The 24054-nt window shown below is 42.8% G+C and overlaps 1 protein-coding gene and 1 long non-coding RNA gene across 2 annotated transcripts in view; one reads left to right on the forward strand and one right to left on the reverse strand.

Annotated features, from left to right (window-relative positions):
• lgr6 (leucine-rich repeat containing G protein-coupled receptor 6) overlaps positions 1 to 24054 on the reverse strand; it is a 50614-nt gene that overhangs the window by 7100 nt on the left and 19460 nt on the right. The window contains exons 2-15 of the mRNA XM_042492377.2: positions 23237 to 23308; positions 15455 to 15526; positions 13423 to 13494; positions 10245 to 10460; positions 10018 to 10089; positions 5936 to 6004; positions 5383 to 5454; positions 5163 to 5234; positions 4675 to 4743; positions 4227 to 4298; positions 3824 to 3889; positions 3632 to 3703; positions 2308 to 2379; positions 1630 to 1755 (exon numbers count right to left, since the gene is read on the reverse strand). Of these exons, the coding sequence (XP_042348311.2) occupies positions 1630 to 1755; positions 2308 to 2379; positions 3632 to 3703; positions 3824 to 3889; positions 4227 to 4298; positions 4675 to 4743; positions 5163 to 5234; positions 5383 to 5454; positions 5936 to 6004; positions 10018 to 10089; positions 10245 to 10460; positions 13423 to 13494; positions 15455 to 15526; positions 23237 to 23308 (1194 nt within the window). The remainder of the gene's footprint in view (positions 1 to 1629; positions 1756 to 2307; positions 2380 to 3631; positions 3704 to 3823; positions 3890 to 4226; positions 4299 to 4674; positions 4744 to 5162; positions 5235 to 5382; positions 5455 to 5935; positions 6005 to 10017; positions 10090 to 10244; positions 10461 to 13422; positions 13495 to 15454; positions 15527 to 23236; positions 23309 to 24054) is intronic.
• Positions 354 to 22029, forward strand: LOC148188719 (uncharacterized). Its single transcript, XR_015777491.1, has 3 exons — positions 354 to 1089; positions 4229 to 4366; positions 21630 to 22029. It is a non-coding gene; the product is annotated as an uncharacterized LOC148188719 (long non-coding RNA).

A 24054-nucleotide genomic window follows, 5' to 3' on the forward strand; every position in this document is an offset into this window, starting at 1 on the left:
AAAACTGAAAAAGGGCTGTTTTTGCTCGAGAGGTAAAAAAAAAACCTACAACCACCAGAATGCAACACGCCTTATCAGACGTTTCCGCTCGTGGGTTACGTTACCTTATGTGAAATGGTCCATGTGAAACAATGGTGGCTGGCCGGATCTCGTGTAACAGTTTAATGATAAACTAAAACATGTTTCTGAAAATAGTTGAGGCGAGAAATATGCAACTCGGTAACAGAATCTTGGTCTATTTTTGGTCAGCGCCGCGTACTTTTACTATGCGATTAAACTTGATTGTTTTTCGGCTTCCACGTTTTACTGTAGGCCTATAGGAAGCAGTGTGGTGCCCACTTCCTCTTCACGATCTCTCGCCATTACAGCAAAACAGCATTAAAGTGCGTTTTTAGGAGAATTTAAGGCACAGAAAAATGAATGAAGTAACATGAGTTTGATTTATATTCGATCAGCTCTGCCCAGTTTAACCGTTTGATTGTATCCGAGTTTGAGAGATGGAGAGAGGGGCGGTGTGTCTCTTGATATGCTCTTTACCTGAGGTGGGGAACCTCTGGTCTCCGGGCCGTGTACGGCCCACGAGACCATTTTATCAGGCCCGCCACGCAATTTTAAAAATAAATATATATATATAAAAATGTCGATAGCAATTACTTTCCTAAGATAACACTGAGACCTATGCATGTCGGGGGTCCGAGTCAGGTTCAGGGTCAGTGAACTCAACACGTGAGGTTACATGCCATCGCGCGACAACATCGGGGATTGATTCACAATTGATATGCATCATGGCCGGTGCCAAGGAAAGGAAGTTGGATGCAGAATACCGCGTTTTCCAGGAGAAATGGACAGACGATTATTTCTTTGTCGAAGTAAAAGGCAAACTTTGCCTAGTTTGCGGCGTGACGCTGGCAGTGATGAAAAAGGCCAGTCTCGAGCGTCGTTACAGCTCGAAACATGCTAAACTGGACGAGCTGAAAGGACAAATGCGTTTTGATAACATTAACACTCTTCGTCGGAGTTGGGGTGCCCAACAATCAGCTTTCAAGACCACAGACTGACAGAGACAATGTCTGGAGGCCAAGTTTTGTGGTGAGTGAATTAATAGCTAAGAAGCTGAAACGTCACACAGAAAAGAGAGTTTTTGAAGGAGTTTAATTCACTTGTAGTAATCGTGAAACCGCGACAATTGTGGTTTTTCATATAATCAAAACCTATAACCGTTGCATCATATGTGTCCATAAATGTAGTGTGGCCCTTGGAAGACTTAATATAAACTGAGATGGCCCTCGGTAGGAAAAAGGTCCCCCGCCCCTGCTCTATACTCTTTGGCTGCATGGTGGCAGCAGCATGGTTGGCGAGCCGTACGAAAATGCGGAAGTACAGCTTGTAGGTCGATTAACAGCCCCAAGAGCCAGCGAAACTCCTCCAAATGATGTAAATTGCATCATGTAATTTACATCATTTGGAAGAGATTTGCGGGGTAAGGAGGGATATCTAGGCACTGTTGAGATGGAGAAAAGTTTGCCACAGTTCATCTACACGTATTGTTTTGATGCAAAGCTGGATGAAAATTGGCGAAGTATCCCTTTGAAGAAGAAAAGGATGCATGGTGGTGTGTTTGTATATTACCTCATACGGGGGAAGTAATCAGGGCTGAAGGCCTCATATAGCTCTGTGTTGCCCCTCAGCTTGAGATGGGTGAGACCCCCCAAACCTGCAACAGGTACTGAGCTGAGCCGGTTCTCAGTCAGGTCCCTGAGATAAATACAGAGGGAAATTGAGAAAGAAACAGAAGAGGGGTGGGTGTCAGATCAGGCCAAGTTGGTGTTCACAAAATGTTTTCTTTTCACATATTGCCGAAGGTCATCCTTGGTAACAAAAAGGCCTTGTCTCATAGATATTTTAAACTGTTCAGACAAGGCTCTATCAGATTCCCTCCAGATAACACTTCCTGTCAGATGTAGTGTATCTGCTTGTTTTGCTGCACATACTTCAACCAGTCTTCACACAATGAATCAGTTTGTATTGGCATGACCTGAGATGAATCTCCTGGCCACACAGAGGCGTTTTTCAAACAATAAATGGATATCAGTGTTCTTTGTAGACTCAGCCAAAGGCAACACGTTTTCCGTAGCACACAGAGTCAAGTGTGGAGTGTTTGTATACGGAGAACACTCTGACATACAGCCTAACTTTAATTAAAGATGCATATTTTGTGTGCCTTCTGGGGGTGAGAGGGACACTGCAGAAGGACCAGATTAAAGTAAGAGGAGTCTTAGTGATGGTAATGTATCTGTGTTTACTCACAGTTTGATCAAAGAGTGAAGTGAGGCAAATGCATCCAGGTGGATCCACTCGATCGTGTTCCAGCTCAGATCACTGTCAGAAAAATCGTTCAAAGTGAGGTGAAATGGACAGAAAGGAACTGAAATTACACATTGAATGTTGTGCCTTGATCACCACTAGATGTCAGTAATTTGTCATATTGCTTCCAAACCTTGTTGGCATATGACCCTCCTTAAGATGAATGTCTCCTTATGACATCTCATTAGACTATGACTGATTTTTCCCTCCACATACTGATTCATTTAGATCAGGGGTGTCAAACTCATTTTAGTTCACGGGCTACATACCACCCAATTTGATTTCAACCACACCAATAAAACCATTGCATAATAACCTTTTTTTTTTTTTTTTTTTACTGTAAAGACATTCATTCTAAAAAAGTTCACCCTTTAACCAAACAGATGATGAACAGCCTGAGGTGTCTCAAGAAAAATAAAAGCAATTTCAACATTTCTCAGTTTTTCCACATTCAATCGGTCTATTACTCACTGTCATTACATGGGCATTTTCCATACATTTCCACTCCTCTGTAATAATGCAGATGTCACCTCACCAAACTAAGGAATAGGGCTAAGTTATTTCCTACCTCACAAAACGTTTACAAATCTAAGGTTTTTGACAGTACCTTAAAAATAGGGCTCGACCTATATTGTTTTAAGTCTGATTCTTTTGTAATATAGCTGCTGGCTAGCAACGTTTTGCACAATGTTTAATATTTTTAAATATGACCACAATAAGTTTTTTGATTGTTTTTTCAGAGAATTGGATTCTTGTCAGAGTGGAAAAGGCTCTGAAGCAGCATTTTACATGACGTAGGCTCCCCTCTGTTTGTGTGTGTGTGTATCTGACAACCTGGGAATGAGGCTCAGTTCTAAACTAAAAGTTGCAAAATGTTAAACCTGACACTTCTTTGCCTTGCTGAATGCATCAATATTAGGTGTGCAAAGTCATCCAGTGGGCCAGATTGGAGCCTTAGGTGCGCTGGTTCTGGCCTACGGGTCATATGTTTTACACCCCTGATTTAGATATTTTTAGAGGTAAAGCTATCAAGTCTTTCACAAAAAAAAAGCTTGAGGGAAAATTCTGTAAAGAAGATTTTTTTCCCCCTGTTATCCTGTTAATCATCTGATGAAACCTCAGATGTATCTTGTGACCCCTTGGTGGGGTTCTGACCCCAAGGTTAAAAACCACTGATTGTGCTCCTCAACCAGGGATCTGGAGACATATTAATTTAGGGGTCCATGGCATGAAAAAGGTTGAACAGTTACAACAAAGATTGACTTACAGTGCTCTTAGAGAGGTGAGCTGCTGGAAGGTGCTTGACTCTATGCGTCTGATTTTGTTATGCTGTAGCCCTCTGTTGGGAAAAGAAACACACAGGCATACATAAGGACACTGTAAAACGAGCAGGGAAACAGATACAAATGTTGATTTTAATGCAGATGAGTGTGCAGTTGTGTTGGCGGGTTGAACTCACATCTCTTGCAGTGCGGAGCAGTGGTAAAAGCTGGGCAGATCCTCGATCTGGTTGTAAGACAGCTCCCTACAACAATACACAAAGCACACACACAAACACACACCAAGCACACATAAACACAGTGACCAGCTGTGGATTTATAGCGTGGGAAATTAGGGGGGTGACAGGATTATTTGAGGGAACAGTCGGCTCTGTGAGCAAGGCGATATAGCAGGACAATAATTTTTTGGGGGGTGAGTGATTGGATTTCATTGCTTAGTGATTGTACAACAAATGATTGCTCGGGGGCACAACTCTCCACAGTTTTTGGTACCTCTAACCCCTCCCTTGTGTGTGTGTGTGTGTGTGTGTGTGTGTGTGTGTGTGTGTGTGTGTGTGTGTGTGTGTGTGTGTGTGTACTCACAGCACTCTGAGGCGAGGCAGCTGCTCACATAGATCCAGAGGGAGAGCCGAGAGACCGGCCCGAGTCAGCGTCCTATGGAGAAAAGGAGAATCCTGTGATCATTGTTGAAGTGCAAGCAAGCGAAAGGATCCCCCAGTCGTGTGAGTCTAACTTGGTCAGACAGGGAGCTGTGTAGGTTCGCCAAAACCTGTCGCTGGCTGGGATAACTAGCCCTATCCCTTTACTGAGTGTCCTGTTCTGTCTCTTTCTCTCAGAGAATCCTAAAACACACATATTCTACCCTTTTTTCTCTCCTACTTGTCCTTATCTCTCCCCAATCTTTTGTATGTGGACTCCCAGGATTGCATCGAACCTCAGTGTCTTTTTACATTCTTCTTTATGTGGTGAAGCCCGACTAGATGAAATAATATAATGCATGTGTGTGTAGGGGGATAAAGGAGGCACTCACAAAATTTCCAGGCTGGTGGTTCCTTTCAGATCGGGAAACTCTTGAATCTGGGTTGCCCCGTTAAGGGAGCTGCAGTAACAGGGAGAAAAGTGTCAGAAAACTCTTTCTCTTTCTCTCCCTTCCTCTCTCTCTCTCTCTCTCTCTCTCTCCCTGACACACACACACACACACACACACACACACACACACACACACACACACACAGCCCTTGTCTAACAGCTCATTTCAGCCATCAAACTTTTCCTCCAACATCAACACAGGCTGTTTTGGCTGTCTCACAAGACATCATAAGTCACACCATTCAACATGTTCTTACAACACACTCTCTCTTACCACATCAGCACAGAGCACAGCAAACGCGCTAACACAACATCATTCAGTAGGCCATTACACATGTCCACTCAACTCTCACTGCTAGGGACAGAGGATGATTTAAACAGTGTTTGGGCTGACTTCCTGGGATGGTTTCTACTGACCGCAGTACTCACAGTGTGTGCAGCTTAGGTAAGAACTGGAAAGCGGATTTTCCCACAAACTGGATGGGGTTTTCATAGAAATGACTGCAAGAAAGAAAGAGAAAAATTGATTTGGACATATTCTGATTAATTTGTTTTTGGGGAATGAGTTGTGCCGTATATGATGTTGACATGAAATAGCTATTATGTGTTTATCTAATACAGTATGTGCGCATTGTCATATTAAGCTCACATGGTTTGGAGCTGAGGGTTTCCCACGAAAGCCCTCTCGGGGATGGCTTTGATATTGTTGTTATGGAAGCCCCTGCAAATATAAAAACATACCATTAGCCAGACAGTTTATCAATATGTTTCTGATTTTGTGTGTATGTGTGTGTCTGTGTGTGTCTGTGTTTGGAGGAGCAAGAGGCAAGTCATATGTCCTCATGTTGCACCTGCCATTGCACAGCTGAAAAACATTTTTGGATAAATGAGATGTAAACACGCACACATACGCTGTATCTGTGTCACATATGCGCGCGGCGGAACATCTGCTGGAGCTGAGGGAAAACATGATGTGTGTGTGTGTGTGTGCGTGCGCATGTGCGCGCATGCATCGGTGTGTACGTGCAGGCGAGTGGGTGCGTGGGTGTGGAGCCAGCACCTGCTTAGGGCGAGAGAGATTGTATCCGAGTGCCACATTAAAATCACTTAACGGGATTACTTGGGATAACGCAACCATGATAGTCATGTCGGGCAGGTGTGTTTTCGTGTGTGTGTGTGTGTGCATGTGTGTGTACACTCACAGTTCCTGAAGCTTACTCAGTGTCCTGATGGCCACAGGGAACTCCTGCAGATCATTGTAGTTTAAATCCCTGAGAGAGAGACAGTAAGATAAACAGTCATGATTGAATAATATCGAAACAGTCCAAGTCTAAAGCATGATGGAGGTTTTATTTCTCTGCAATCATAATTCAACCATATATGATATTCTGTATTTCCATGTGAGAAAGTGTGCCTGATTGCATATGTATGCGCAGTCACTTCCTCTGCACTCTGAGAGGCCGACAGCTGCAGAGTGTGAAGTTTGGTTTTGACCTTTGACCCTTGCTGCTCTGACCTGATTATTTAGGTCTGTCTCTGATTAGTTTCCAAGGAAACTCCGGATCAAAACAACCATTGCTACAGTATAGTTGATACAGCTCATATGCAGGTGGCAGGAAAAGGGTTTTTGCTGTATTTCTCGTCTGCATCTGAGAACGTACTGATGTGCTTGTGTACGTGGGAAAAGTGTGCAGTATGTAGCCCCAATTCCCCAAAAAGTTGGGACACTTTGTACACTTTAAATAAAATCAGAATGCAGTGATTTGCAAATCATTTTCAACCTATGGTCATTTGAATGCAGTACAAAGTAGAGTTATTTAATCTTCAAACTGATCAATTTTTTTTTAATATACACTAATTTAGAATTTGATGCTTGCAACATATTCCAAAAAAGGTGGGACATGGGCATTTTTACCACTGTGTTACATCACCTTTTCTTTTAACAACACTCAGTAAGATGTCACACAGTCAAGATTTGTGGCTGTCTGTGTCAAAGAATGGGCCAAAATCCCATCCGAACAGTAAGAAATTAGTTTCCTCACTCTAGAAGCGTCTTGACGCTGGCCTTATAGACAAAGGCTTCTCCAAGTATTAAATAGTATAATAGTATTAAATACATTTCAGTTAGTGTGTTCAATAACTTTTTTTCCTGTGTCATTAATCTTGCTTGTAGGGTTGGGGAAAAACATTGATACAAAATAGTACTGCAATATATACTGATATATATATATGTATAAACATTGATACAGAATAGTACTGCAATATATACTTATATACTTTTATATATATATATATATATAGAGAGAGAGATTTCTCATTGTATTAAATTAAATTTTTAAAAAAATTTTTGGGAGGGAACATAATTTACTGTTGAAAAAAATAATATACCATACTATACCACAATATGTTATCTCAATACTCTTCAAATCATAAAACGTTTACAATCGGAATAATATTGTATTCTAACTTAGCTATCGGGATAATATAATATTGAAATGTTTCTTTATCTGTGTAATTTTATTGAGTTAATAAAGTGTCTGGTCTAAAGTTTATATAATTAGCTACACTGGAAATATGTTTAATGGAAAAAAAAATGTCATGTTGTAATGGATATTTATTTCCCCTCCTGTATTTTAAAGGATTTATAAATCATTGCTTTCTGTTTTTATGTAAGTTTTACAGAGCAAGCCAACTTTTATGGAATCAGGGTTGCACATACATATTGCCATATTAAGACATGTGTCTGGATATGCACACTATCTCTGAAGATTCGTAGCTATTCTGGTCAAAGGATATCTAAAAGTACTAAGTCAAAGTCAGCTGGGTTTGTTTTTATTCATGTATAAGACAGCAACAATGCCTTTGATGAAGTACTTTTAGATATACATGTGTGTTTTTCCCCCAAGTATCAGTAAATGTTGTGAAATGTTTGTCTGTCTGTATCTGCTCTGTCTTGTTTGCATATGCAGTTGCGTTTTCCAGCAGTCCTCTGGACGGCTCCTTGTAGTAATGATTTTATAATACACACTAGCGGTTGGGGAGAGTTGTGGTGATGCAGATGGTCTCTCGTATTTCTCATAAGCGAGGCCGCTGTGAGAGATTAACCCCTCATACCAGCACAATCCTCACGTCAATGACACCTGTCATCTTATCCCACTGAATCATCTGTCTCTCATCGTCGCTGACGGCCCAAACACTTTAACACACACTATTCTGGTCCGGAGAGCTCCAGCCCTCTTTTTCTCATTCTCTAGTTTCCCTCCATCCCCTTAAGCACGTCTCCCCTGACTTACTCCCAGTTCCCTCACATTTCCCAGCATGGGTAATGGCCTTTAAGTTGAGTGTGAAGCTGGCCATACACTCGTGAGTGCACAGGCAGAAGTACTTGCTTATTCTGCACACACACACACACGTGCCCACACACATGCTCATAAAAGGTAACGCATAATTTTTTACTCCTCAACAGGTTGTTAAGCAAACGTGCCAGAAATGGTGTTTTCATCAGACCACCATGAATTTTTGCAGGAGACACAGTTGCACAGTTGTCTTTGTTCCTCTTGCTTTAATTTCTCCACCTCTTTCATAAGACTGTGTCAGTTTCCTGCGGTTTGCAGATTGCTGTGTGGTTAGGATCTGGTTATTGAAGCTACGGCACGTACGCTCACACAACTCTCCTGCAGCCACACTGAGCCATATTTGACCTCAGCGCTGCTTAGCAATTACTTTTACAAAACACAGACAAATCTGTTGATGTTACTTCAAGGTAATCTAAGAAGAACTTTTCATCTTCACATTCCTGTCCTTCATTGGTTGGTTGTGGTTTTGAGAGACGTTCAAGCACCTGCTGAAATTACCAGGACATTAATCATTATGACTTTGTGATTTAGTTCTCTGCTTCATTATTCTTTGGCACACTTAGTACATAAGATTATTATAAAAGCACATTCATTTCAGGGGTTCCAAGTAACACCAAACACAAAGGAAACAAGGCTGGAGTCAGACGCAGAATATGAGTAAAGTTGTTATATTTCAGGGAGACTTAATATATCTTAGAGTAATGGCACTGTAGTGGTGCTTTCTAACTTTATATAGCAGAGTTGGGACATCACAAATTCACAGAATTCCTGACGGCTCATTTAAAGGCACAGTTTCTGAAAACAGACTGTTTGCATTTCTCTGTAGACTATTTGGATACTTTCACAGCGCGGTGTGAAATTAACACCTGCCAATCACCAAATGTGTTTAGATTTTCTTTTGACGAGTAAGTCCCGGAAGGCCATCCGCCACATTGGCATGTAAAAGTTTGTGCCAAAGTAGTCATGTAGTAAACTATGCTGATAGTGTCTACTGCGTTTCGGTGTAATTGAAGGGTGCACTGCTCGGCTGCTGTTAATCTGCTCTTGCACCGTCTCTGTGTCACACATATACCTGTTCCAGAGCAGCAAAACCCGACCTTCTCGAGCACTTCTACTTTTGTGGCACTGTTTACCGTATCAAACATCAGCTGATCCTCTGAACTATCACTTGCTGCTGGTCTGCTGTTAGCTAGCGTTGTATGAATACTTATGAAGGTTATGAAATATAAACACGGAGGGCCCTGCAGTTAAAACAAAGATTGAAAACTCTTTATTGGCTCCCACATTGTCAGCAAAAGTGAATTAGTGCCACTTCTTTCGTTCTTAACTTTCACAAAAGCCCCAGACATTTACAAGGCATCACTGCTTACCAAAGTAAACTCATTCACAGGCTGAGCAATGAGTTTTTTTTAATATGTATGCATAATGCATCAGAATTTGCTCTGGCCTTTTGTTTAAGTTTGCATTCAAAACAATACCTTGATTAAATGTACTCAGACAGTTGAGTATGTGACATATAAAGGCAGTTTATCATTTTGGCTGGTTAAAAGTGTGTTTGGCTGGTGGATTTCTTCATCTACCAGCCACCTTGGCCGGTGAGTGAAAAAGTTAATTTTGGACACTGTTTCACAGTATTTGACATAGCAATCTGACTTTGTACAATATGGGACCTTTAAGGCAATGTGGGAACCAAACAGAATGAATGTTGATACTTGCTGATATTTTGTCATCATAAAGCCAGCATAAGTGTTTGGGAAAACAGGTGAGGTACTCATTTAAGCTTATGAAATGAGGTCACTCAGGGTGCGTGCATGTGAGTGTATGTGTAGGATTGTGAAAATTACTTGCGTGTAATTTGTAATGCTAACCTCTGTCCAAAAATCATGTGCGCATGCATGTGTGTGTCTAATTGTGTGTGTGATACTCACAGTGTCTCCAGACTGTGTAAACCTTCAAAACATCTCGCGCCCATGCTCTGGATCTGGTTGTTATGGAGATGCCTGGAAAAAGGCCACAAATAAATAGCGAATCAAAAATTGCTTTCTCAAAAACGTTTCCACACTGCAATTGTCGACGGAAATAAATAATTTCTCTTGTAAACTGAGAAACTGCGACTCAGGAGTGTTTTAAGTAAACTAATCAAGATGTCACTTACAGTACGACAAGGGCGGAGAGGTTAGTGAACGCATAATCTGGGATGTGTGTGATCTGGTTGAGGGCCAGCGTCATGGCCTGCAGGGACGGCAGAGAGTCCAACGCCATCACTGGGATCTCTGTCAGGGAGTTGTCGTCCAGCCACAGGTGTCTCAGGGTGCGAACCCCTCTGAAGGCCCCAGACGGAACCTCAGACAACAGGTTTGCATCAAGACGCCTGCAGGGTGAGAGGAACTGAGCTTAGCAAGATAATCACCAAGTCTGTCTCACCAAGTTTATGTTTGCTTATGTGCATGTGGATCCATGCTTGTGCGTGCGTTAGCGGTTGTGTGTCGTGGCAGTGAAACACTTTGGCTTACAGGAAGGTTATTATGAGAATTACACATCTTTTATACTCCTCCTTTCATCTTCGCTGCAGCGTCTTAGAGGCTCCTCATTATGATTTATTCCCATGCTAAATAAGCCATGTCTGGCTTCACCAGCACAGACATGTATGAAATGTAAGATGAGAAGTACAAACGTGTAGAAACGGTTGTGATGAACCTGTTTTATTCCACTTCATTTTATTTAGGTTGTGTAAAGCAGACTTCCTGTATTGCCTGGAACAGTGGCGATGGAAGGACGTATCCTAACTTAAGACGTATCCTCAGCTGGTCCTCTCTTCAATAGCGTCCCGCTGTCGCCCTCAGTCTTTGACGTTTCCACCAAACACGGGACACACACACTACGCTACGCGCTCCCTCATGCACTTTTATCTCTGAAATCATACCAAACTTAACAAACCTTTGTCCCAGCTTTTCCTTGGTGTCCTCAACCCACAGGAATCGAGTGTAGACTGTGACACCCCCCCACCACACATACACACGTAAATACACACATACACACTGTCCATCGTGATGAATGATCCCCTCAGGGCAGAGTTGACAAGCTGAGACCACTTCCTCTTGCTATTCTTCTTTCCTTGGCCCTTCACACTCATTCATTAATCTCCTTTTCCTTCCCTCTGGCCCCTCTCAGACTCACATTTTGTTTCTTACATCTTCATTGATGACCTCCCAGCCGCCACAAACCCCTTTGCGTCTCACTCCTTAACTCTTGTTCGTCTTTCAAACATCCTCCCTTATCAATCTTCCACTCTGGGTCTTTGATTTTGGCGCTACGGTTCCTCCTCGGCCTCCTCGCCCCTCGGAGGTTTCACCAAACAAACAGCATCATCAAAGTGAAATCTGAACTTGAACTCTGAACTCTGGGCTTTTCTCCCCAGGGAAATCTTCCATCAGGAGAGGCAACTGTATACACTGGCAGATGCTCACACACAGGCATACGGGGGGAAACACCCTCCAGCATGCATGTATATACACATGAATGTGTGCACGCGCAACCAGCCTCAAGAAATTTTCATCTTGCCTGCTTCCTGAGCACAAATTTTCCGCGGTGCTAAACATCATCCTTGTGCATCCTGTGCACTCCCAACTGTGGACATTGTTTGTCCCTGACCCAAATCGCAGGATGAAAGCTACGGAAGACCCTTCAACTTTCTGGCTTGTTCTCCAGGGCAAAATAATAATTGCTCCTCTGGGTGGACCTGCCAGGTCTCCACAAGGTCCAGACAGAACCAGGAATGTTCCGCAGAAGCCAATAAAGCAGCAACTATTTCCTGTCCATCACATCAAAGTCTGAGGTACTACTACGGGAAAGAGACGTAGAGACAGAAAGAGAAAGTTCTCTTAAATGATCCAGGAGATCTGCCTTCTCTGGTTCAATTCTCTAGATGACCAACATTTTACACAATGAGGGACTTGAAGATTTCACTTCCACTGAGTCAAATCTATAAAAACAGGTTGATTGATGTGGCTTGTGGACCTCGTCAGTGGTGATTACATTGCTCAGCCTGTGGGTTGGGACCCAAAACACTGTCTGTCTCCTCATGATGGCACCCAAGCAAACAACAGCAGTCAACACTCTGTGGTGTAATTAGCTGGTTTCAAACGGTGAGACAAATTTTTTGCCTCAGCTTCAGTTCATTGCTTACAAAAGGATTCGTGTACAAGATTAAGACATTATTTATTTTAGATCAAAGCCTCTTTTATACATTTATACCGATTTAAAACCAATGTGCTGTCTCGCTTCTTTTTACCTGGTGTGTTTTATGTCAGTGAGAGGCGCCGACAAGCTTCACTCTCCAAAGCCTTTCCAGTAATCTCTCTCCGCTGGGCTTATCATTACTTTAATGACAAGGTGCGTCTCTATACACTGGCTGTGTGTGTGTGTGTGTGTGTGTGTGTGTGTGTGTGTGTGTGTGTGTGTGTGTGTGTGTGTGTGGGTGTGTGTGGTGACTGTGTTGAGGGAGAGCAGGCTTGCTTAATACCATACAGGGGAAACGTCTTAGGGGGTGGATAGGAGTTACATGTGCATGCCCCTCCTGTGTTATAATTCCAGCAATTTGAGTGTGTGTGCATCTGTGTGATGAAGGAAATGGCTTTATGGATATTTACAAAGAATTATTAATTTGGAAAGCTGGGATGTGGAGTACGTGTGCGCTACGATGAGGAGAGGGGTGAGGAATCACAGATGAGGTGGTCCACATGAAACCGCCCAAACATTCACACACATAAACATGTACACTGACCCCCACAGATGAGACAATTATGCCACCAAACGCTCTCATTAGCCAGGGGGGTAGCAGTGTGGGTGGTGCGAGAAGAATGGAGGAGAGGAGCGGAGAAGGAAGAGAGGGGGAATTGATGGAAAATGGGGTTGTTTCACAGCTCATTGGAGATGCTCTCCCTGGCCTGCAGTGTCTGCTGTTTCCCTCATGGCTTCCAGATGCTACCATGAACTGCACTGACACAGTCAGGCTGTGACTCCTACCGTCAGGCAGCGCAGCACTGAATGCAGAACTATTGAGTCTGTAATATGTCAGTGGTACTCTATACCTGCATTGCGGTTAGAGCTGAGATGTGTGGGTGGGTGGCCAAGGGATGTTTCGTTCCCTGCTCAATGAGGTAGAGTAGCATGATTAGTGTGTGTGTGTGTGTGTGTGTGTGTGTGGGTGTGTGTGTGTGTGTGTGTGTGTGTGTGTGTGTGTGTGTGTGTGTGTGTGTGTGTGTGTGAGAGAGAGTGAGAGAGCGAGTGAGTGAGTGAGTGAGTGAGAGAGAGAGAGAGAGAAAGGGACTCACAGGGACAGTAGGTTGGGTAGGTCCCATGGAGCATCATCAGGAAGTCTCTCCAGCTGGTTGTTTTGCAGCATCCTAAAAGACACAGATCATTCAGTTATCGGTAATTAGTCTATAGAGTGTATGTGGTGTGCGTGAGTGCACATCAAGCAGAACAAATAATTCCATCGCGAGGGAAATCTGACACAAGGAAAGGGCCAGCGAAAGCTTGAAGAGAAGCAGAGAATGAAGGGTTGAAGAAAAAGAGGAAGAGAAGCTCCTTGGGTGGGCTGCTGATGTCATTCTCAGAAGAATGGAGCAAAAAAGCGAGGAGGAAGTGGGGAGCAAACAATATCTCTCTCTCTTTCCTTTCCCTCCCTCACTTTTCCTCTGTCTTTCTCTCTCTTTCTTCAAAGTTTTTTATCGCGAGCAGTGGCCTGGCGAGGCGTATAGTCTCCAGTGTGTCGCTCTCTCAACAGTGGCGTTGTGCCTTTATCGTGGCATCATGCTGCCTCAATAGTCAGTCTTTGTTCTTAGCTCACAGTTAAGTTTTTATAGTGTAACAATCCAGGATGAAATAATCTTGCCTCTACTGCCAAGTATGAAACATTTTTCTGTCTCCATTTTTATTTATTTTGTTATGAGTGTGAGTGCATTCTGATTGTCTCAGAGCATATTTTGCTCTATTTATGTACATAGCTTAACATGCTTTCATCGTGTAGTGTATTTCACAATAGTCTTCTGTGTAAGGTACAATGATTGCTTCAGTGCAGAAAAACTGCTGCTCAGGTTTTGAGAGGATCAGGGGAATGTTTCCACTGGGATGATGATGCCATGATAAATACATCGAATTGAGTCTTTTCCTGTTTCAAAGAAATTCCCTACGGGGAGCTTCATTGTACTCCACTCTGGGTTCATAACCTTCTGTGTGTGCGAGTGTGTGCATGTGTGTGTGGGTTTTAAAGGGAGAGAGTGAGAAAGCGAGTCAGCAGGGACCTTGTGGTTACCCTTCACAAGGTCAGTGGTCCATTTGTGTTTGACATGGACTGACTTTAACTAATATATTGAGGAAGGAAACCAAACGCTCAGCTGCTCTGAGGTCAAACAGACCGTCCAAAGTTTGCTAGGGTGTTGTAGTGTGAAGCATGAATGCTTGCAGACGTGTATGAATTCGGGATGTGTGTGTCCTTCTCCAGTAATGACATAATAGCTCAGGATTCATGGCTGGTTCACTCATTCTGTCTCGGCAAGTTTCACAACACAAGGTAAAAGAAGATCAACTTGTGTGCCTGGTAATCCCCCAGATTCCCTCAAATTACAAACCACAATTCTCTAGCTAAGTTTATATTCTGTGGCAGGGCTTCTCAAACTGTTCTCAGTGAGGGTCCAAAAGGAATCGAGTCTGGTTGCCAAGGCTCATGAAAACCTCCTTAATACCCTTGTCTCGCACCCAGTAGAAATATGGCCGCAACTCATTAGATGCCGCGATCACAAGTCAGAAAGAGCCGTGGTTTTACTGGCTGCTTTGCACTTTTTTGGTGATTTAATACTTCACGGCAGCGCTAACAGTTGGTGGCCATGGATCATAGGGAAATGAACACAATATGAGAAATGGGGTGTTGAGAGACCAGCTTTGAATGGCGTTTCTAAGTGATTTTTTTTTTTGTCACTTGCTGTAATCTTGGTGGGTGGTGTGACTGGGAGGTCCTTGCATTACACCTGTGTGTGTGTGTGTGTGTGTGTGTGTGTGTGTGTGTGTGTGTGTGTGTGTGTGTGTGTGTGTGTGTGTGTGTGTGTGTGTGTGTGTGTGTGTGTGTGTGTGTGTGTGTGTGTGTGTGTGTGTATGTATGTGCATGCTTGCAACAGGGCTTGTTTGGGAATGAAGGAACCAGGCCATAAGCGTTAACTACAGTTAATGATGCGTGGCCTGTGTGTTTTATTCAAGGCGGGAGCACAACTCTATCCCCCCAGAATGCAGCAGTGGAACAACCCACCTGGGGACGAGAACTGAACCACTAGAGTGCAATAGGGCGGGAGGGTGGAGGAGGTTACTTACAGAACTTTGAGGTTGTGGAGACCCTGGAGAGCGTGGCCCGAGATATACCTCAGCTGATTCCCTGAGATACGCCTAGGAGAGATCAAAAAAGGGGAAAGCAAAATATTAAAGAGAAAAAATGAAATATAAGCACATACAGCAAAGAATTTACAAGTCTCATAAGAGAATTTTTGCCGTTTGCTCTATTCTACGTTTTTGGATTGAGCTGTGATATGACTTCATCCTTGAGTTCCTGCTTTGGGGTTACAGCCGGGGCACTATGCAAATAACAATATTCGATTCCCTTCAATGTGGTTGCTATTGGCCCGAAGCACACCCTGAAACCTTAACCAATCCTGGGAGCTCTGATGAGTGAGTATACACTGAATTGAATGAGACTTAGACTGGGTCAGCAAGTGCAGCCTGAGAGTATATTTGCTTGTGCGCATGTGGGTGTGTTTATATGTGTGTATATAGTAAGGTGTATACTATATGTGTGCGTGTGTGTGTGTGTGTGTGTGTGTGTGTGTGTGTGTGTGTGTGTGTGTATGAATGCGTGCGCTATTTTCCATGTCCTTGAGTTAAATTGGGCCCATTCTGAGGGGCCTTGAGGACAGCGAGGGAGAGAAACCACACACATTCACACAAGCAAACCAATCAGTTTGTTTATCAGACACAGCACCTAATGGTCATTTGTGAGTGTGTATAAGATGTCCAAATAAATAACATTCAGTCCAGCAGAGTAACTCTCAAGGTCATGAGCTGGAAGCACACTTTAAACACAGATTTGGTCTTCACAGCTCAAGACCACCCACTTTTATTAAACACACACACACGTTAAAAGTTACTCATTGGCATCCTGCTGCTCACACCGTTGCTCCACAGGTGACATATTTCTGACATTTCGGTCTTATGCTAAGCAGCCTGCCTCTGGCTGAGTTGTTCCATCAGTGCTGGGATATTGAAATATTGATACAGCACTCTGGCCTGCCTTTCCAAGCCACTATCATCCAGATGGTAATGGACGAGAGCTCGCAGCAAACTCCCTCTGACATCTGATACTCATGTCAACATGTCTCAGTCTTATTACTGTGCAGTGGCAAACCACACAACCCCACCCGTGCCTGCCAAATCTCACACTCAGCCCAGTTTAGAAAGCTTGTAGAGCTCATATTTATCAACACAAGCACACACACACACACACACACACACACACACACACACACACACACACACACACACACACACACACGTAGATGCAAACCCACAACGGCATACTAGAATACAAAATGGAGTGATTGTTATCCAGGCTATTGTGGTGCCATTTAGTCATGCCTCTCAAACCACAGTCAAATATCATTCAAACAGACCTCAGCTGCCATCACAAAGTCTTGATGTAGATTTTACAGACATAGATGACACAGATGACACAGTCAGTGGCTGTCGCTCTTTGACCCCGCAAATTCCAAGATTGATTCTTATTTGAAGATACAGGAGTTCAATGTGCTCTTAGATATGGTTTTCACTCTGTATTCTGCCCATTTGTTGTCCCTCAGAGGACGATAGGTCTGCTACTTCAATACCATTTTGGTTTCCGCTTTTGCACAAGCTGGTCACCGGGGACCATTTCAATAGCTACTTTTCCAGAAGTAACTGTTTCAATAGGCCTCACTGAGGTCCTGACACCAGTAAAATAGATCTAAGCCTATTTCTGCAAAGACCCCTAAGTGCCCGTCTTTTGGTTCCTGTTCAAACGCAGTGATTAGTTACAGACGCATTGGACGGAAAAAAGATATAGGTAGCACCAAAGAAAAATAAATGTCTTTTCAGTGGGGGGATGAGGAGACGCTGTAATTTAGAATTTTAGAAAACAAACATTGTAGTTAAGGCCGTGGTATGATGTGCACGTCCTGCTGCCAACCAGCCTTTCTCTATTAGCTGCACCATTGAAGCCAAAACAGCATTAGAGTGGAATCATACTTTTTTTTTTTGCCGACTTCATTTGTCAAATGGATAATTACGTCGAAAGTGAAGATGGATATTGAAAAAGGAAAGAAATGTTCAGAAATTCTTGATAGACATCAACAGTTGCCATTGACCAACTGTTTCCATGATATCAGTGTGTGTATTTATGAGTGTACGTGTGTGTGTGTGTGTAAATGATGGTACGTACGAGTGAATGTTCCGCACTTAGCCTCATAGTCGTTCCACATCAATCTCATTCTAATGAAAGGCGCCTTGCTCTTGTCAAACCGTGGCTCCGACTGTTTTTTCTTTTGATTTGATTTGGGGATGGTTAGGATTTTTCTTGGCCCCTGGACTGCGCTGATAAAAATTCCACCTCAGCATAATTCAGCCCTATTGACGTGATTCATAGATAAAATAACAGAGGCCAGCGTGTAGTCCAAACGTATGGGAGAGGAGTGAGAGGGGTGCTGGTAGCAAAGGTGAGACCACCCTGGTATCAGAGCTGATCAGCGAGGGCGTCACTGAAGCATACCAACTGTCGATTATCCTGTGTATCACCATGTCCTATTGCCTCAAAATAATAAACAAAAAGGCAGAATAAAAGACTTAGACGGCAAAGACAGCGTCACATTTTGGGATGCTATCTCAGGTAGTGATAGGACACCGCAGTGGCAGCATGGATGGATGATAGGAGTCGATGATGAAAGGAGAAGGCGAGGATAAACAGGTCTTATCAGAGAGCGTGTGTGTGTGTGTGCGGGTGGGTGTGTTTTTAAGTACATATGCATGTATGACCTTTTTCACCCTTGGTCCATCAATAGAAATGTTATCCCTCCTTCTGTTCGGAGGTCCAGCCTCAGGGTCAACCACTTAACCTGGCGTTAACCTCTGAAATTACTGGAGTAAAATATAGACATGTGGAAAAGTGTGTGTTTGTGTGTGTGTGTGTGTGTGTGTGTGTGTGTGTGTACGTGTTTGTGTGTGTGTTTGTGTGTACGTGTTTGTGAGAGAGAAAGAGACAATCAGACAAAAAGCAGTGTTGGCAACACTAAAAGGAAAAGTTTTAATTGACCCAGATAGTCCCAGCTGTGTGGTGCACCTGGAGTATCAAGACAGCCAATATTGTAAACCCTTAACCCTCACCTACATCATACTTCTGGCCTATCAGCAGACAATCTTATCACTAAGAAAAGCAGGGTAGCACTGGCCTCCACTAGACACTTCTCTCCTCTTACATTTGGATTTCATCAGTTTGATAGTTGCAGAGCACCTGAGAGCACTCTCACAGGGCTGGGTGGATATTACAGATTCTCAGTCTTTAGCAGATCACAGGAGCTAGTACACTTAAACCCACTTTCACTTTAGATGGTAATTCCCATGGTCATTTGTGGAAGCAGCTTTCTAAGGCCCATAGTAACGTTTATTGTAGGTGGTGACCTAATTATAATTTGAGCAAAGGAGGAAATCAGGTGATGTAGTATGCTTTAAAATCTGACAAGTTGATTTTACTTTAAAAAATATAGGAAGCCCATGGCCTTGCTATATGTAAGTAGATATAACTGTTATTTATGTTTACTACATATCTAATTGTTAAGTTTACTCAAGGTTTTGTCATATTTACTTTTGTCATACTACTTATGATGTTATTGAAAATCAAAATTGACAGGTTTAATTATATCAATCTGTCTAAATTTTAGCAACTTAAGTAAACCAAGTGTACTCTTAGACACGTTAATAAAACAGAACTTGCAGATCGCCTAACTTCATCATTGGCAAAATCCTCTTTATGGTGATCAAGTTAAGTCAGACTAACTTGTTTTACGGAAGTTGCTAACACTTAAAAAGAACAAGGTAATTTCAGTTGTCATTTTAAGTTGCAACAACTTCACAAAATTAAGTAAATATAGTTGGATTTTAAGTAAATCTAACAATTAGATATAAAGTAAACATAGATTAAGATTAATAGTTTTATTTACTTTCCGTTTTCAAGGCAATCAGTTTCCAAGATTTTTTTTTTTTTTAAGGTGAGATCAAGTTGTCAGATTTTACAGTGTAAGAGCGAGAAAGTCCTTAAAGGATGGCAGTCAGAATGGGTCAAAAAACCCAAGAGACAGCTGTTTGTATCCTGTGTTAAACCACAAGACAATGTTGAGTTATTATTTAGGTTGTATGGTAAATCATTACCTACTTAAAGAATAACTAAACCCCAGAGTTCGGGGTGAAATACCTCTAGCCTGGAAATTCAAATTCAGTTGCAGTAAGTTTATAGGTTGCAAAAAAACAATACGGCAGTCACCATGCATATTTATAACACAAGATGTGGAATTCAAAAACTGCAGTAAAATGTCAAGATGTGGACCTGAATCCATCAGCAACACATCCTAATACTCATATACACTGGTTTCAAAGACTGTATAACTATATGAGCATAGCCACCATGACGTCACCCATTGGTTTGTGGACTGTTGTTTTGAAGCCTTGGGTTTGGCATTTTGGCCATTGCCATTTTATTTTTTTGGAGCCAGAAGGGACCATATGAAATATGTGTAACTTTGGGCCTTAATTTATTGTAATGAACTAAATGTTTTGAGCTTTAGAGACGTAAACTGTTTTTTTGTACCAGTCTGTACATTTATTTCTGCTGTGAAGTTGAGAATTTTAACAAACAACATTTAGTCACTTCATTGGTATTTATGTGAAAAACTGTGGTTTGGGAGTTAAGTTACCCTTTAACGTCAGATTTTCATGAACATCAGTTACATTAAGTAAGTAATTTGATGATGCCCAACCATGATTCTCATGAACCTAACCCAGCCAGTGAGTGTGTATAAAATGGAAGCAACAACTTATGTGGTCATATTGGCTAGAGGACTTGTTGTGTGTCAAAGGAGGTGAAGACAACAGTGACAGGGTTTAAAAAAAACAGTGAGATTGTTTTTCCTGTCCGGTCACTTTGAATGGGCTGATTTCACTTCTGATTTCGGGAGGGGAGTGATTGCTCTAGATAATGATACAATGAACACGAGAGACTTGACCTAAACAGTTGATTATGACGGGAGTCAAAAGAAAAGTCTGAGTGAAATTGGATCTCCGGAGGCATGAACAGCACAGTCTTTTATACTGATGATAGGTGGAGAGCACGGTCGCCTTCCGAAGTGGTTTTCAGAGCGGCTTTTAGGGTGACAGTTTACTTTATACCACACTCTGCTAGTTCAAAGTTGTAAATAGATCAGAATTACATCTTTGATATTAGGGCGGAACATTTGCAGCGGGGATGTCTTTGATATGTCAGGTAGATGAGTAACTCGTCTCACAGTCTGCGGGCATTGCTGCCCTCTCATTATTCCATAGACATGCAGTCTGCCTCTCAGTCGCCGCTCTTCATGCTCGATGTGACTGACAGTTGCGTGCAGGTTTGCATACTTAAATTAAGAGCAGATTCACTGATCAAAGCGCTAAATGAAGGCTTAATAAGAGGGATCTGAGATCAAGAGGAATACGTTTTAGAAACGAGGTGTTACAGGTAGAGAAAGGGCTGGAGGGAGGGACGATTACACGTCTTATTATTAATATCAGTGCCGCAATGAATCAAAGGGGGGTATGCTACCTACCGTGAATTAATTTAATCGCTTCATTTGAGGTTGAAAGGGATTATCTGTGTGCACTTTAATACTATGGAGGTGAAAACTGAGCAAGGAGATAAGAGGCAGTATAACACAGATTATGAGCGGTGCTTCAGGACTCTCTGTATGTCGCTCATAAGATTGTATCCCCTCTCCTACTCATACTGTAAAACAGGATAAAAGCTGGGTTTGTTGCCATGAGCTGATTTGTTTTAGTTTGTAAGAATGTAGTGAGGGTCAAAAAGGGAAAAAAGTAGAAAAACTATCAAAGGCTGTGACTGCAGCTTTCAATAGCCTGTAGTAAAATGGAGATGGGGGGGCTGTAGAAATGAATTGGAAAGGAGGGAGATAGAGTGAGGGAGGGCTGGCAGGGAGGTAGAGCCCAACATCAAACAATTTATCACTCCACCAGTCACAACATGCCTGGCCCTTGCCTCTCCCTGTGCTACCAACAAGTGCTGTGGACCCACATCAAATGCTCTCGCTCTCAAACCGACCGTGTTTGTATTTAGAGCCTTCGCTTTGTTTTTCTAAGCTCCATAACTTGTTGTCATGATAATGTGTTTACCATAGCCTGCTATGCTTCATCTCTCTAAACCTCTTAGATGGGAGTGGATGTCAGAAATTCTGTCTGCCTTGGAACATCATCATCGCCTCAGCATGTTTCCAGAAATGGTCAGCAGGACTATAAAAATTGGCTTTAGGGCAGGAACATCCTCCTTGGAAGAGTTACAAAGCAACAGAACGTCTCCATAAAGTGTCAGAACATGAGAGCGATGCAGAGAAAGCAAGATCAACGGGGCTGTAAAACACTGGGAGGATTGTCTCTGGACAAATACTGCAGATGGAGCCGCATCCAAGACCCCCACCCCCCTTTTTCCCCAACGCAGGCAAATGTCAGCATCGATGTTCGGCATCACTCTGCGCTGTGTGGTTCTGATTATTACGCCATCAGCAATATTTGACCTTTATTGTTTTTACGACAGCAAAAGTTCAGATCGGCAATTCGATACACAACAATAAATCAAAGCCCTGAATTTAATTTTCCGGCTTCAAGGTGTCACAAAACTTTATTGCTCAGCTTCGTTTCTGCTCTTCAGATTCAGATTGACTGCAGCTCGAAGTCAAGTGAACAGTTATCCAGCTAACTTTTTACTTTCATCATCATTAGCTCATGCCTCACAGGCTGCAGCTGCAAGAATTAGCAAAGAAAACAGTGGACTGTTCAAACACCCCATGCACACACACACACACACACACACACACACACACACACACACACACACACACACACATACACACACACTGCAGGCTTCAGAAGTAAAAGAATCAGGTGAGGGCTGACATACACACACATATTTGCACCCTTAGGGCAGATCTGTGCGCAGCTTTCGTCAAACTGAGACGATGCTGTGTTCTGCTGAGTGGTCAAGTCAAATTAGCCAGGTCGACCGAAAAAATGTTGAACTTTTTTTTGCTACAGCGTGTGTGCTTTCATCAGCCCGATGAGAGTGAAACCAATACCTTCTACTTTGTGAAGAACCGAACAAATTGTGGCTGTAATGCAGAGTTTAGAAGTCGAGGAATGTGGCACAGACTTAAATTCTCAGTCGTGTTTTTTATTTTATTTCAACATATTCAATTTGTCACCAGCCAAGAAAAGCAAAATAATCTTTTTCAGCATTTACTTCATTTAGTGTAAAATATAAAAAAAATCTCTAATGATACCCAACTATACCTTACTTGCTATATAACAAGAAAAACATAAATCTTAGCTTGTTTCATATTTCTCAAACTTGTCCTGAAGTTCTCCTATAATGTGCTGTTTGTCTTGGCACACTCTTGTGTCGACGTGTGTGCTGCTCCTGCTGAGCTGTCCAGCTGAAACAAAATCAAGGGGGGGGCAAGAAAGCAAGCGGCTTGGATGCTGAGCACAGAACCTGCTCTCTAAACACTTTAAGGACCATATATTCACTCTCTGAGTGAATATCAGGTTCCCCTCGCCTCCCTCTTTTGTGCAGCCATCCCAGGATCTGCTAGCATATTGCTGCAGGCAGTTTCTTGGTACGAGAGATCAGAGGCAGGCCAGAGTCATCAATCCCCATCACTGAGGTCTGCACATATCAGCGGCTTTGGGGAAGGACTGTTTCTTGTCATGTGCGAGTCATGATGATGGAGTTTGATTAACTGAGTTGAATGATTTTGTACTCACAGTTCTGATAACAGGTGCAGTCGGTGGAAGGCTCTGGGCTGGATCTCACTGATGTTGTTCATGCTCAGATCCCTGGGGAGAGAAAGCATCAGTATCAGTCAATGTATACCTTGTCAATGTTCTGTTGAAGGTATTGGGACATGTAAAATTACAAACGATTAGAAAGCGGTTTTCACATGGCGATCAATCATCAGGAGTGGGGAGTAGTACGCAGAGAGAGGTTAGAGGGTGAGGTAGAGAGGTTGAGGGAGGAGAGGGAGATGCAGAAGAGAAATTTTCCCCAATGAATCATTGTTGGGCAGCTGTAATTTCCTCCTCGTCCCAGTGACTCTTTCTCTTTTCCAGATGTCTCACTCTACCTTCTCTCAGATCTAACCCCTCAGTCTCCCTCCATATCTATCTCTCCCTTCTTTTTTACTCCTCAGGTTTCTCAGGAGACCACCTCCTTCCCCCTTTGTTCATGGCTGTAACATAGACACACTCCATTTCTCTGCATCTCTGACACACACTGACGTGAGAGGGTGTGCTGGAGGGCGAGTGTTGACGCAGCTGCGTTGCGGTCAAAGAGGGAGAGGTGCAGGATGCTCAAATACATGCACACACACACACCTACTTTTTTAACACTTGGATGGTATGAGGACAACTTAGGTGACAGCCTCTGGTAGAAAACATACATAACCTTGTGGCCACAGTCATGTAAGGTCATCTCTTTGATAAACACAATGAAAGCAAAGAGGTGCTACGTCACCCCCTCTTTGCTTTCACAGCCCTTGGGGTCTCACATGAGTCTTCAAGAGCGAGGCTTGTATGTGCGAGTG

This window comes from Plectropomus leopardus, chromosome 9 (assembly GCF_026936395.1).
Source record: "Plectropomus leopardus strain MGB_pleo_1.0 chromosome 9, ASM2693639v1, whole genome shotgun sequence".
Taxonomy (NCBI): Eukaryota; Metazoa; Chordata; class Actinopteri; order Perciformes; family Serranidae; genus Plectropomus; species Plectropomus leopardus.